Raw genomic sequence first — 14321 nt, 5'->3', positions numbered from 1 at the left:
TTGGAAGGTTAATGATAGTTATCTTTGAAACTGTCCACCATAGTAAAATCTTAGCTATGGCGCTGACTCTATATTTAGGATGACTCAGTACGATAACTATGCTACAATATGCTTTGCCTCTCTGCCAATTAGAGTCTTTTAGCATAAATCATCAGGAGTAGGACAGGGGCGTTTTTTACTTACTGGTTGGCTGTGGAGCTCTCGGAGGCAAAGAGGTTTGGTAGCAGCAGGTTTCAATCTGGCTATACTTAATATAGCGATATCAGAACTTTCTTGATTTTCATGAGTTTTAGCCCCTTTTTACTACGTACTACGTACTACTACGTATATAGCGGCATCGGTTATAGTTCGATCTTAACTGTTTACGTATAAAGTTCAGTCTAAGTACCACTACATAGAGTCGAAGATTCTCAACTTGAAAAAATTTGCAAGTCTTGCAACTTGTTTTCAGGATGAAAACCTTTTCGCTCTTCCCTACGGAGCTTTCGCCACACAATGGATCGAGGGTCTTGGAGCGCGCTTTCTCATTGAGCGAAAACTTGCTCAGTCTCCCTGCCGAAGTATCGTGAAAATTTATGCTAAAGGTGTCCATTAACTCTCTCAGCCAACCGATCCCTAGAAAAAAATGAAAGAAAGGAAGGGAAAAGGGGTATCCCCTATTACAGCTACGATTCGATCGGCTCTGTCGGCTTCGAAGATCAAGCGAGTAAGCAAGCAGAGCCAGCCATTCATTCGCTACTTTATTGTACTCACCTGTCAACTAATTACCTACTTATTTACCTACTCGATCCGTTGATGGTATACTACTACGTCGCAGGCGTAAGTATTACCCCTCGAGGGTATGGAAAACAGGGGGCTTAAAGTGGAAACTAAACTTTTAAGGCACCCTCGAGGGGTAATACTTAGGCCTGTACCGTGGTATATTGTATTGTTTGTATATGTACTCTATACATAAAAACGGATAAAAAGCACATCCAAATAAATTTGTAGCCCCTTCATATTTTTCTTCATATGCCAGTTGTATATGCACTAACCAACTACTTAAGGATAAACTAAAAGAGCTGATAAATATATATTGTACTCCGTACTCATATCCTCCTGGCAGCAGTAATGTAATAAATACACTTCTTCTTTTTTCCATCTCCATTTCCACATACCCCTACTTACACAGTACAAACACACAAGTAGCACAGGACTCGATCCAGAAAACTCTAATAAGCACTTCTTTCCTTCCTCCCTTCCTTCCTTCCTTCCTCCTTCTTTTCTGTTTCGTATCCTTATTTCCTTTCCCCATCTTATCCGATTTCATCGCATTCGATTTCGTTTTCCATCCGTCTAGAGTCTAGACCCAAATCCAAATTCCAGCCCCCACAATTCCCCTCCCCCCAGCCCTCCGCCCCCAAGCCCCCCCGCCCCCGCCCCCCGTCCCCCGCTCCCCGCCAATAAGTACCCGCCTACCCGCCTTCCCGCCTACCCGGCCCGCCTGCGGAACCTGCAGCATCGCCCGCCCGGCTAAAATGGATTATATACCCCAACATCCCCAACATCCATCCGGAGCAGTGCAACCGAACAGACAACCCTTCTAGTTATTATACGGTACGGACAATCATAATCGCAATCACGATCACGCAGGCGGATTAGGATCTTGCACGTACAGATCAAGCTGGCGAGCCGATCGATCTATATATATCACATACGGTAGATAAACATATCCTCCTCTCGTTTACTTTCTTATCCAATCTATTCTCGTTTCATCAAGCATCTCATTCAATCTTCTTCAGTCCACTTTCCGGGTCTTGTATTTCGTCCTTCTAAATCCCCAATACCTACTTCCCTACCTTCTTACTTTATTTCTCCCTTCTTCTCTTTGCTTTCCCCCCTCCCCCCTCCTTCTTTATTTTCAATATATTGAATTTCGGAGACGATACGGAGTACGAAGGTAAGCAAGAATGAAATACGGCAAGACGGTGCTCTGAAACAAAACATGTCCTCGTCGCCCTGTGGGTCTTATTTTTACTATCTTTGGGATTGCGTTCCATGGTTTTCTTCGCTTGATTCTGCAGGGCAAATGAAATTGTGCATTCCTGTATTCGGATGGTTGTAGTGTTTTCGATTGTGGTAACGAAATACTAAGCAGCGTACAATACACACAGCACAGCGGATGGAACTTACACACTTTTTCAGATCCTTCATATATCTATAGAGATGGAAATAGGTATGACGACGAAGATTTTTTTATGGTTTTTTTTTCGCTTCAAATCCTCTAAAAGAACACAAATAGCAAGATAACAATGACGTTTTGTCGCCGGATGAGGAAGGAGATCCCGCTTCCATTTCGTTCATTCACTCAATCTCCTTTATTCTTTTGCTCCTCGCACAAACGAAACAAAGAAAGCCTTTTCCCCGTCTTTCAAAAGATATAGCAGAAAGAAAGATGGGGGGGAAAAATGGAGTAGAAGAAAGAAAAGGACTCTGACCTTTTTTTTTTCTCTCCTTTTGTGAGAAGTGATCTTTTTTATATAGATGTTAAGTCTGTTTTGTATATTTGAATTTAAATTTGGCTATCGATTTCCTGCTTCAAAGGTTCTTGAGGGTAATATATATATTCAGCTAGGCTAGCAGACAGACGAATGGCGTCGAGCAGCCCATTCGCGGCCCTAATGATCTCGAAACAGAGCATCAGAAACCAGATCGCGCACAGCATCCGCGAAATCGAGAGCGTGCTTCACGATTCGCACGGCGGTGCGTCTCCCGTCCCAGCGAATCCGGACACGGGCAACCGCGGAACCAAGTCTGGGACGGGGGGGAATGGGACGAGGAAGGCTGGGAACAACGACCGCATCAGGATCCAGACGCTGGAAAACGATTTGGAAGAGGCGCGGAAGGAAATTAGCGAGAGGGATCGGGAGCTGGATCGACTGACAAGAAAAAACGTCCCCAAGGCTGGTCAGCGAACAGGCGGCGATCATGACGCTGCCCGGAACAGCAAGCAGCTGGAAGCCGAAGTCGCGGTCTTGAAGCAGGAGGTTGAACGGGTTTGGCAGGATGAGGTCAAGGCGCGAATGGAGATGGAAATGTGGAAGGAGGTCAAGACGAGGTCGTCTCACGGCTTTGCGGAGCCGGATCAGTCGAGGACGAATGCGCTGGTCCAGGGGCTTCTGCAGGTTCAGAACGAGGTGCAGGCGGTTATACACAAGTACTACTACCCCGAACCCGACCTCTCGACGCGCCTGAGGAATCCCCCGCTGATGCCCAAGCTGGCGACGCCGCTCCAGCGAGATTTCTTGCAGCAGTGGATGGTGGGATACTCGGCCGCACAGCTGCTGTACCGGTCGCGGGCGGCCGTCATGCACTTGGTGTGGGAGAAGTTCTTTGCCGTGCCGTGCTACGGCCTGGGCCACGTTACCGGTGCCACCGAGATGGAAGCCATGCTCGGCGCGTTCGAGGGGGAGGTTGAGATGAATCATCAAGACGGTAAGTCGGTCTCCCGGATCATCATTCTACTACCTACCGTACCCCGTGCCAGATGCACCCAAACCTCGTATATACCGCATCACTGACTCTTGGCCGTGTGTGCGCGTGTGTGCGCTCTAGACGATAGTCGCATCTGGCGCAACCAGTGGCGCATCCTGACGATGAACCTCTGCACGAAGATCGCGGCGGTGCCGGAAGCGACTTCCCGCAGCAATATTGACCACAACGGAGACGAAAGATTGGCGTCGGTCGTCGCTGATATCATGCAGCTCATGGAACCGGTGCGGGTGAAGATGCAGGTCGACACGACGCCCGACGCGCAGGCCGGCTTCGCGAGAGTGTGTCGAGCTGCGCAGGCGCTGGCGCTGGAATTGAGGGCGATGAGGTTGACTCACAAAATTGAAATCCCATGGCGCGGGAGCCCGATGAGAGATCCGGAGCACCGGGTGGTGGAAGTGGAGACGGTTAGGAAAGATGAGGATTTCGAGGGGAAACGGATTACGTTGGCGGTTGGGGCACAGCTGGTGGTGTACACGGATCTGAACGAGAGGGTGGTGTTGTCCAAAGCCGACGTTATTATATAGACGGGAGCCGGCAGACTCCTGGGAGACTTAGAGGTAGAGGTACCTATCAGTAGATATATATAGGAAATCATACTCAAGGACTTACCTTCGATATCCTCTGCCTGCTGGTTTCCGCCCTCGCTTAATTAGCGATCTAGACAAGGGGTCTTTTTTGAATTATTATACCATAATGCTGCAGCTTCTTTTGGAAGTGTGATAGATAGTATGCGATATAGCTCGAGGATGAGCGGAACGGATCAAAGAAGATGCAATTATATAAATGCAGTTGTCCGAAGAATCCACGTGACTCAGACGGCCCTAAGCGCCGTGGCTGGACTGTGGACACTTCGGTTAATTCAGTGAGTAAATCAAACTCAAAACAAACCTCAGACGATCATAAAACCAGCTGCAAATTATTCCCCGACCAGAACATCTCCAGCATCTCTGCCGAAAAAAAAAGTGGCTGATACGGCTGTACGCAGTCAATATATACCGGCCAGTGGCTATCTCTTCCGCTCTCTCTCATGATCTTGCAGCCGTCCAGCACAGCCTCCACCATATACCATCCACCACCGAGGCCAACTGAGCCGAAACACGGCAGCGGCAAGCTGGAGCTGCAATTCGTGGGAGTCTATTTTGGATGACAGGGCGAAAGGAGGAATCGAGAAGAATGGGACGGTAAGAGGGTGTCGTCTCATGTTTGTGTTGCGGTCTTCGTGTTCCTGCCGCTGTCTTCGGGCTGTTGACGTTGGACGTCGTTCTCGTCGATGTTTAGCTGGGGCGCCGGGGAAGTGGAAGTAAGCCTCTGTTTGGGCTCTATTTTTGGAATTTGTTTGTCAGTTCTTCGATATGCTTGCTCAAAGCTGCTACGGACGTGGTCAAGTGACTTTGTTGTGTTGGGTTTTTGAATGCGATTGAACATTCGACGAGTGTTCGAGGAAGGCCAGTTATTTGTATATATACCTCATCTTTGGGCCAGTGGCCGGGAAAGAATCCGAGGGTGTCAGACGGAGGCTGCGTGCTGCAATCATGCTTTAAGGCAGGCGAATATTATCGTACAAAGTCCTGGACGCAAAGAACTCTACGATCGAGCCGTGGAGACCAAGGCCGTGGTTGGGCTGATGGAGAGAATTGAGGAGTTCCAGATCTGCGTCAGAGTCAGCCATTTTCGTAGGGGTGGACAGAACTCCAGCTGAAGGTCCATACTGGATAGGTTCTCGACGGCTGGTCCATTTCCCCCGGGCTGGCGCCGCTCTTTTTCATTCTCTATCCCTGAAGTGCCAATAAAGCTTGGTACTATCAAAATCTTTGGAGGTCAGAGTCGGCTTGTCACACAGAGTTGGACGAGTCTCACTTCGAGAATAAATAGAGCGATGCTTCCTACTACTCGGTCTCATTCTTCCACTCTCTCAAATATTCTCTTTCTTTCCATTCTCTTCAATCAGCTGGTCTCACTTTAGAAGTTTCCATCTTTCTTAATACACCCACACATTCATATCGACCTACTTTCAAGATGCAATACTCTACTCTCGCCGTCGTCCTTTCCACCGCTCTTGTTGCTTTCGCTTATGACTACGGGAACTCTGCTGCCACCCCAACCGTCGCCGCCGTCGCCGCCGCAGCAGCAGCAACCTCATCTGCATCACCCGTCCACTCCGTAACCGTCGGAAAAAGTGGTCTCGTCTTCGACCCAAGCACCATAACAGCCCAAGTCGGTGACAAAATCGAGTTCCACTTCTTCCCATCCCGCCACTCCGTCGCGCAGTCCTCGTTCGCCAAGCCGTGCGAACCGCTCAACGCCACAAGCTTCTTCAGCGGCGGCGTGACCACCGCGGCGGGCGAGAACGCGAACACCTTCACCATCACGGTCAACGATACGAAGCCCATCTGGTTCTACTGTGCGGCCCCGGGACACTGCGCGAGGGGTATGGCTGGTGTGATTAATGCTCCGTAGGTTCTGTTCTTCTTCTTCTCCTCCTCCTCCTTCTCTTTTCCTACCCTCCCCCAACCCCCCCCCCCCCCACCCCATCTGTTTACTCTTCACCTTCTAACCTCACCCCCCTCCCCCTCACCAGCACCGACTCATCCAAGACCCTCGAGATGTACATCGCCGCCGCCGCCGACGTTTCGGCAGCGGTGGCCCCCACCCGCATCCAAGGCGGAATCATCAGTCCCGCTCAGGCAGTTCTGTCTTCTGGGACGCCGAGCAGCAGCAGTAGTAGTAGTAGTAGTGCGCCATCGACTTCGATGGGGGAGGCTCGAGAGGAGATTCGCTGGTCGCTGTTTGCTCTTATGTGGCTGGGGGCTGTGGGGTTTGGATGCCTGATTGGGTAGGAGGTGGAGGGAGAGGGAGGTGAGATTGGTTGGTTGATTGGTTGGTTGGGGCTGGACCCTTATTCTCCTCTACTACACTCTAACTCGGATTGGATTGGATTGGATTAGATTAGATAACTCGGATGAGGTCTTAAGTTCTTATGGATGGTTTAAAAAAAAATCTCTCTCTCTCTCTTTGCTTTCTTCGTTCTTCTCTTTCTTGCATAGGCAACCGACGAGTACTGTACACCCTATCCATCAAATCGATAAACATAGCCATAAACAGAAATAAACAATACACATACAAATCCTCAATCTCCCTCTCCCTCGCCTTCTCGTTAAATCTAGCTCACATATGATGTATCATGTATCATGTATCACGCTCGAACTACCTATCTACTAATCTCCCGCCCCGGTGCCCTTTTTTCTCCCTTTTTTTCTTTTTTTTTTCTTTTTTTTTTCTTTTTTTTCTTTTTTTTCTTCTTCCTTTTCCCCTTTTTCCCCTTTCCCCCTTTTTTTTCTTCTTCTTCCTCTTCTTTTTTCAAAAAAAAAAAAAAAAAAATCAAGTATCGCGTACCTATTTCATTACTGGATTCTAGGAGATGTTTATTGCGCTAGAATGGGATGAGGCTGAGTAGGAGATTTCGAGATTACGAGATTGGCGAGGCGAGGTTTTCTTTACTTGGAGGGTTGAGAAGAAGAGGACGAGAATAGAATAGAAAAAAGAAAAAAGAAAAAGAGAAAAAGAAGAGAGAGAGAAAAAGGCTGGAGAATCTAATGAATAGACGGATTCTTGAAATTTCTATGTAATCATAATCTAGAGACATACAGAAGCACTCATGATCAAAGGGCGGTTGGGGTTTAAACAGCTGCAAGATTAGATGTGATGTAAGAGATACACGCCGCTAATATAAGTAAGTAAGTCTAGACCTGGCAGCTAGCTATCTGAGACCTCGGCAGCAAAGATCTGCGAGCTGCTAGCTCCTCGAATAGATATTTTGAGAGCTGATCAATCAATCAATCAATCAATCAGACATAGCTCCTCTCCTCCCTCTTCCCAAACAGCGTATCCGTACCCGACCTCCTCCTGGACCTCACGAGCTCCCGCCGCCGATCATCATACCCCGCGGTCCGCCGTTCAATGGTCTCTTCATACCGCTTCGCATACTTCGCAGCCGTGGCGTAATCCCGCAAGCTGCTGGTGGTAGTGGTGTCCCTCTTCCACATTAGCCGACGGCGGAGGCCCGCCCAGAAGTTGTTCAGCTCGCCTGCCCAGGCCAGGCAGAGCACGATGACGGTGACGGTCAGCGGGAGGGCGGTGGCCCAGTACACCCACTGGCGGAAAGGCATGGCGCGAATGTCGGCCGTGTTCATGCCCATGATGCCTGCGATGGTGCCGAGCGGGAGGAAGATGATAGTTACGATGGTGAAGGCGTAGATGGCTGCCTCTTGGCGGTCCTTGTTGGAATCGATCTTTTGGATGTTCTGGGCGCTTACTGTAAGCTTTGAAACCTACTCTTGCTTGATATGGGAAGGGGAGGCGGGGGGGGGGGGGGGATATGTATATACCCAGTCTCCGAGTTCGGATGCAATCTCACGCATTTCTCTAAAGCCTCGGATGCGATTCTCTATCAGTGCCAGGCTGTCCTGGATGATGAGGCTTTGCATACCAGTCGACTCCAGCGCTGGGAAACTTCTCGTGTGCGTATATGGCGGAGGCAGCTTGTGGCTGGGATAGTCGGCATCCTCACGGGCCCCTGCAGTGCGAGAGGCGCCGAACCCGCGTTGAGCTTGCCGCAGAATGTACTGCTGGACGTCCAAGGTTTCGCTGATGACTTCAATCTCTTGCTTCAGACAGACGATCCGATCCTGGTGGTTCCGATCGAGTGGGTTGGCTTCAATATCGGATTGCTGCCGGAAACAATATCAACTTGGTTGCTTGCCGAGGACAAGGAGATAGCCGTGACTTACCAGGGACTTTAAGTATTCCAGATAGGTGTCGGATATTTCGGTCGATGATCCGCCGTCGTCGCGAGACAGTTGGAACGCGATCAACAAGGCAAACTCGTACGGCTGGAAGACGGCGTAGTTCGGCAATTCATAAAGTTTCGTCAGAGCCATGACAGCCTTCCTGATACCTTGTTCTACAAGCTCCACACACGTAGTCATTTGCGTATCAAAGAGTCGCAGATCCTTGGGGCATGAGGCTAGCCCCAGAACGAGGTGTAGCCAAGCTGTTGTAAGCTCTTCGGGGATCTGAGCATTGGATCTTTCTACAAGTGGCATTTGAGAGAACAGTTCTGCGAAGGGCACGGTGCTTTGATTGAGCAGGATGAGCGAATCCAACACTTCAGAAACATTTCGCGCTGAGAGACGTCCTGATTGCGATAGCTGTAAGGGGTTTCAGCCAGGATATCCAAAGCTCCTACTAGATCCCACTCACCTTCAGCAATTGGTACACTGCTCCCCAGTACTTATTCACCATAGTGCCTTCGTAGTTCGAGGGTAGGAAGAATCGAAACAATACCTCGGCTGCATTGACCACGTCGACCACAGCTTCGTATACCTTGATTTGGGGCGTTGTGGACCTTTCATCCGATACAGCTTCTTTCCTCATACTCGATAGCAATTCATAGAGTTCCACTCTAGTCTTCGACGGAGCGGCGTTGTAGATTAGGCGGTGGCTAAGGTTGATCTCGGTGCTCAGGTACTCGTCCATCTCTTTCAAATCATCCTCCAACCCTTGACTCTCAAAGCCTGATAGGATGTAGTCAACATTGGTAGCCGTGATCCCGGGACTCACATTATGCATTTCGTTGTTGGAGTTCATCCACGTGAACACGTGGAACTCTTCTTTGCTTCGTTCGGACGAGTTCTTGTGTCTATTCTTGTGTCGTTGGTGATCTTTTGGTTTGAGAGATGGACTCGGCGCGGATCGCTCTTTGTGCGCACTTTCTTCGGAGGTTGGGTCCTCTAACAGGGTGCCTCGTGTTGGTTCCACCCTTTTAAGAATTCTTGTTCCGTCAGTATCGTCACCAACGACTAGCGATGGACGCAATGACCTACTGGAGCTCCAAAGAGAGGCGAATCGTAGCTTTCTTCGCGAGTAACAGAAGTCTCGGCCAATCTTCAGCCACGATTGATTTACCTGAGTATGTAATAGCCGCCTGTAGCGGCCAATATTCCAAAAAATGCGACGTAAAAGCCTGGCTGAGGTAAGGATTTCGATTTCGTTTTGAGGGAGATTAACTTACAAACCAACTTTGGCATTCTTCCAGCGGTAGCGCCCAGAGGAGAGAACTCTTTGTGGAGACAAGAATGTTTGGAGAGAGCAAGGGACTTTCTGGTTCCGGTGGGGGAAGGACTGAAATTGAATCCCCCCGCAGAGCGGTCATGGAAGGGCGAGCGCAAGATACAATCATGGCTAAGTGCACATGTCAGTGCGAGGATTGAACACCATAGCAAGGCTGTACCTGCAGTCATCAATGATGAGAAACCAGACTTGCGCAATGTAGTAACAGTGTTCAGGTGGAGTATTTCCCAGCCCTTGTACTGCCTGCTTCATGTCTCTCTCCTTCCGTGTCAAGGCGAATCTTGCCTGGAGAAGGGTTCTCATCGGATGAGACGAGGCTCTTGATCCAGAGGGAGCGGAGTATTGCTGCAAAACGAAGTATGGGAGGCAAACCCACGATATTGTTCTCATTCTTGAAGTCTTCGATATCTTCTCCTCTGACAAGTTGTCCTGCAGGAATGAAGGCACCATATATCTGGCTTTAGTTTTGGTTGCTGTTTGTAGAGGCTTGTCCCACCCCTTCCTAACACGACCGAGTAATTTCGAAATGGAACTTTGCTCCAGACTTGTGAGTCCGGGAATGTTGAGCGTGTTATTCTATATCATGGGTCAGTTTCTGGGTCCGGAGAAGTGACCACAGGTAGAAATACTTCGAAGTGTTCAAAATCCATATTCTTGTCTTCGAAATGCCTACTCAAATCAGTTGCCGGAAATTTTTAGATGATCAATGACTTACACCCATCTGAAGACAGGAGAAACTCTTTTTAGATGAGTGGAAACAGGTTCAGGCATCAATGTTAGCTGCACAGAGTGAGGTCTACCAATCGCACCTTCGCCAATGTACTGAGAACGGAGCATATTGTATGTTTTCCCGGATTCAGATGCTTTCTTGGAATTCTCTTGTGCGCGCGGCTCATCTCTCTCAGATGTATCAGAAATAGAACCGAGATCGCTATCGCTACCTTGCAGGCTCTTGCTGTGACGCGAGAGTGAGAACTGGTAGGCTTGAGTAATAAACCCAAGATCTGGTTCACCTAGACGAGTGACCAATGCATCATAATCCTCATCAGCGTAATCTTTATAGATATGATTCTTCACTGGAAGCGGTGCAGTGCTTATGATTGGTCTACTTCGGCCCGTAGCAGTTGTAGCGGGGCCGAGACTGAGGTAGTCGTCGTTATCGATGTCGTTGTATATCCGATTGTTAATGATGACAGGTGCTGCCGCCGGTGGTACAGGAGCGGATGGAGATCTAGACCGGCTTCTTCTGTCGTGAGAGTAGTTCCCATACTGATCATTTCCATAATAAATGTAATAACGATTATTATTACTGAAAGATCGCTCTGGTGAGATTTCTCGCCTGCTTCGCCGCGGGCTAGGATTTATCTCTGGGGGTGGATAGTACGGTCGAGGGAATGGACGATGTCGATGCTCTGAATAGATGACTTTGGCAGGAATATCCTGACCTCTCCTCTCTCCAATATCGAGCTCATCTTCCGATGCTTCATACCTGCTAGTTCCTCGGGAAGGTAGAGTTCGTGGCGTCGTGCGAGTGCGACGTTCAGGGTAGACAAACGAGATAGGACGGTATGGCTCCCGCGTTCGGACTCTCACGTCTAAATCTTCATCTTCGTCATAGAAGCTTGTCCCTCTCGATGGTACAGGACCAGCGGTGGAGCGATATCGATGCTGAGAGCGAATTGGACTAGGGAGACTGGGCCCAGATGCACCGCTGTAGGATTTCGCCCATTCCTGTCCGCGTTCACGTTTGCGCCCACGATGCACATCTTGAAAAGCTTCCGTTGCAGTCCAGAATTTGTGATCGTTTACACTGTAGTAGCCACTCCCGCTTTGAAGTGCTACGGGAGGGGAAGACGATCGATATGGAGGTTCTGGAGAGCTGCGATCTCGTCGAACCCGAACATTGAAATCATCATCTGAGTATTCAGAGTAGCCTGGGGGGTAGAAAGCATTTCTGGCGTTCCATGAACCTTCACTCGATGCTCTTTCTGGCACCTGTGGAGAACGAGGTTCCCACGCAGCGTCTTTTACTGGTGATATTGGCCGGTCGGTGGACCTTTCTGGTGATACAGTCTCACTCCTACCAGCTGGTTCGGGCTTCGGAATAGGAGAGGGCGAACTTGTCTGTCTGTTATTTTCCTGAAGAGTGGGACTCTTCGAACGGCTGGTGCGATTCTCTGTTTCGCTCCCAACGAGATCCTCTGAAGGGAACCGAGCATATGGCCGTCGCTGTTCTGGACGTCTCCAGCGATAAGATTCAGGCTCTGCCACTGGACTTGCAAAGCGCACTGGTTGTTTGTGACGATGTGTAGGAGCTGTACCACGACGTCTCCGGTCTCGGTCATCGACCTCATCGTCTTGATAGTAAGATGCCATCAATATCAGCGATTGGTAAGAGCGTGAATCCTCCGGGAATGCCTTTACAGCACAATAGGAGACTTCGTATGAGGTATCGCATCGCGATGAAGTTGACGGCCTCTAAATCGACGAGATGCAGCCGCCTCCCAGCTCCACAGACTAGCAAGGGTCTTGGTGTTACCCTGATTGCGGGGTGTTCAGCCAGCAGCGTCACATGATTCTGTAAATAAAACAGAAAGGGCGGTTTCTCTTTCCAAGACGGATGATTGTTTATGATTGATTTAAGAGACAGCAATGAAGAAATCTTAGAAGACCCGAGACTCGTATCAAGCCTCTCATAAGAGCATCGTCAAGCAACGACCTAGCCCGTGTTTACTTACTAATCGTAAGCGAAGTCGGAAACCACTTCCACGCTTCTCAAAAATCATGAGCCAGGGCCTGGTATAGAAGCCAGAAATGTCACGATCAAAAGTCCGCTATTAAATCTTCAAAGTAAAGGGTCAAAACAGGATAAAATGGCTGTACTCACTGAGCACGGCTCAGTTCACTCTTGGAGAAAAAAAAAAACTTCTATTGCCAAAAGGAAAGAACAGAAAAGCAAAGAGAAAGAAGAAGAAAACGTATAAGCTGATAGCTGAATCAATCTGAGGCCGCCGGCGATTGAGAATCAAAAATAATCTCGCTTGTATTTCACTCACTAGATCTTATTAACTAATTATTCACTAAAGCTCGCTTAAATCAAGCGCAAAGCCGATTCATAAAATAGGTAGGTAGGTGAGATCTGAGATCTGAGCATGGGCGCGGATCGGCCCGGCCCGTAGACGTAATCCGTAGACTGGAACGCCAGGGCGCTTGAAGGAGGAACGGCGTGATCGGGGGGAACGGGAACGGGACTAAAACGGTGTAGAAGCCAACAGCTAATCAGTTTTGTTAGGGATCTAGATAGATGAGTGGGTTATTGATTGAGTGATCGGCATTTTAATTGTTAATTTAAGAGTTGATGCTCCGTATTTGGATGGAATGGAGGATTGGAGGATTGGAGAAGGGGATGGTGGATTTTCGCAGAAAAACATACAATAAAACATAAAAAAAACATACTCCGCCCATGTTCAAGTGTCGGACCCAGTTTAGGCCCATAAATCGTAGAGCGGTGGTTTCTGAATGGCTCAGAGCCCTGTCAACTCAATTGCACAGACTTAATACCGACCTACAGATACGTAGTACTTCTCGAGGCTGGATTCTTAGAAGTTGATTGGTTTAAGCCCTGGTAAGATCCCTTGCAGATTTATACTTTCGATATGTTACAGTACTGTATCAGTGGGGGGGAGGGAAAGTATAAGAAAAAAAAACATTCCAAAACATACAACAGCAGGTATTCGCTGGTGGTCACCCACCCAACTACTAATCTGCCGATCTGAGGCTTGTGTATGGCAGAGCGAACGGGATGCCCAATTCTCCTCAGTCTATGGTCGTATGTGCCAGGCAGGACTGTACTTGAATCTAAATAACACCCCCTTCCCCCCCAAAGAATTTGTGAGGCGTGAGTTCGATTAGGTAGCGCTGACGCTCCCTTTCGAGGAGGAACTAGACCAAGGCTCGTCAATCGATCTTTCAATGCTTCCGCTTCCACCCCGCAAGAGAAGGGGGGATGGATATGGGGAGGAGGGGGTGGATTGTTGGACTGTTGTTCGTGATTGAATGAAGAAAAGAGAAGGGGAGGGAGACCTAAGCTCGTAATCCTACCTAGGTATCTATCCTAACTGCCTTGCCGAACCGTAACCTGACATAACGAAGAAGGCATAGGTAGGTAGTGAAAGAAAGAAAGCATATCAGTAGTTGTATGGATTTGCGCCAACCCTCCTTCCCCCCTTCCCTCCCACCCAAAAAAGAAAGAGGACAGATAAATAGCCAGCTCCCTCCCTCTACCGGGACCCAAGAGCCATTCATTCCAAGCTGGCGAGAGCTATTCCCAAATAGCAATTGCGAGAGAGACAGAGATATGTATACTCAACAACGTATGAACAATTTTTTTATATTCACAAGATATCTCACATAACCGTATCTACCCTACCTCCAAGAGTTTCACCACCTATAATAGCTTTTCCGTCCTTGTCCTAGTCCTTTACCTACCTTGGAGGAGATAGGGAGGAAGAGAGAAGAGAAATAAAAACCAATCCCAATCAACCCCCCCCCTCCCCCCCATCCATCCATCCAACCTTCAGCCTATCCATCCCCCCATCCCCCAAACCCCCCACGCTTGAGCTTTTCTAAACCCGCCTCGCTCGTGATATCATGCCTGC

At 48.9% G+C, this 14321-nt stretch overlaps 3 protein-coding genes across 3 annotated transcripts; 2 read left to right on the top strand and 1 right to left on the bottom strand.

Annotated features, from left to right (window-relative positions):
- Positions 1-2660: 2660 nt before the first annotated feature.
- L3040_009584 (uncharacterized protein) lies at positions 2661-4058 on the top strand (the record flags this gene model as incomplete). The annotated part of the gene is made up of 2 exons (XM_007293302.2): positions 2661-3474; positions 3595-4058. 2 exons carry the CDS (start codon positions 2661-2663, stop codon positions 4056-4058), a joined length of 1278 nt encoding a protein of 425 aa, XP_007293364.2.
- Positions 4059-5550: 1492 nt separating this feature from the next.
- L3040_009583 (uncharacterized protein) lies at positions 5551-6371 on the top strand (the record flags this gene model as incomplete). Its single annotated transcript, XM_007293303.1, has 2 exons — positions 5551-5987; positions 6113-6371. 2 exons carry the CDS (start codon positions 5551-5553, stop codon positions 6369-6371), a joined length of 696 nt encoding a protein of 231 aa, XP_007293365.1.
- Positions 6372-7379: 1008 nt separating this feature from the next.
- Positions 7380-12039, bottom strand: L3040_009582 (uncharacterized protein; the record flags this gene model as incomplete). The annotated part of the gene is made up of 10 exons (XM_066156021.1): positions 7380-7835; positions 7920-8261; positions 8322-8741; positions 8794-9364; positions 9417-9556; positions 9605-9774; positions 9904-10117; positions 10171-10239; positions 10293-10332; positions 10379-12039. 10 exons carry the CDS (start codon positions 12037-12039, stop codon positions 7380-7382), a joined length of 4083 nt encoding a protein of 1360 aa, XP_066010289.1.
- Between the last annotated feature and the right edge of the window lie 2282 nt (positions 12040-14321).

This window comes from Drepanopeziza brunnea (assembly GCF_022702325.1).
Source record: "Drepanopeziza brunnea f. sp. 'multigermtubi' strain 214-2 chromosome Unknown ctg19, whole genome shotgun sequence".
In the NCBI taxonomy this organism is placed as follows: domain Eukaryota; kingdom Fungi; phylum Ascomycota; class Leotiomycetes; order Helotiales; family Drepanopezizaceae; genus Drepanopeziza; species Drepanopeziza brunnea.
Note: the sequence above shows the minus strand (reverse complement) of the source record. Positions and strands in the feature narration are given on the sequence as shown.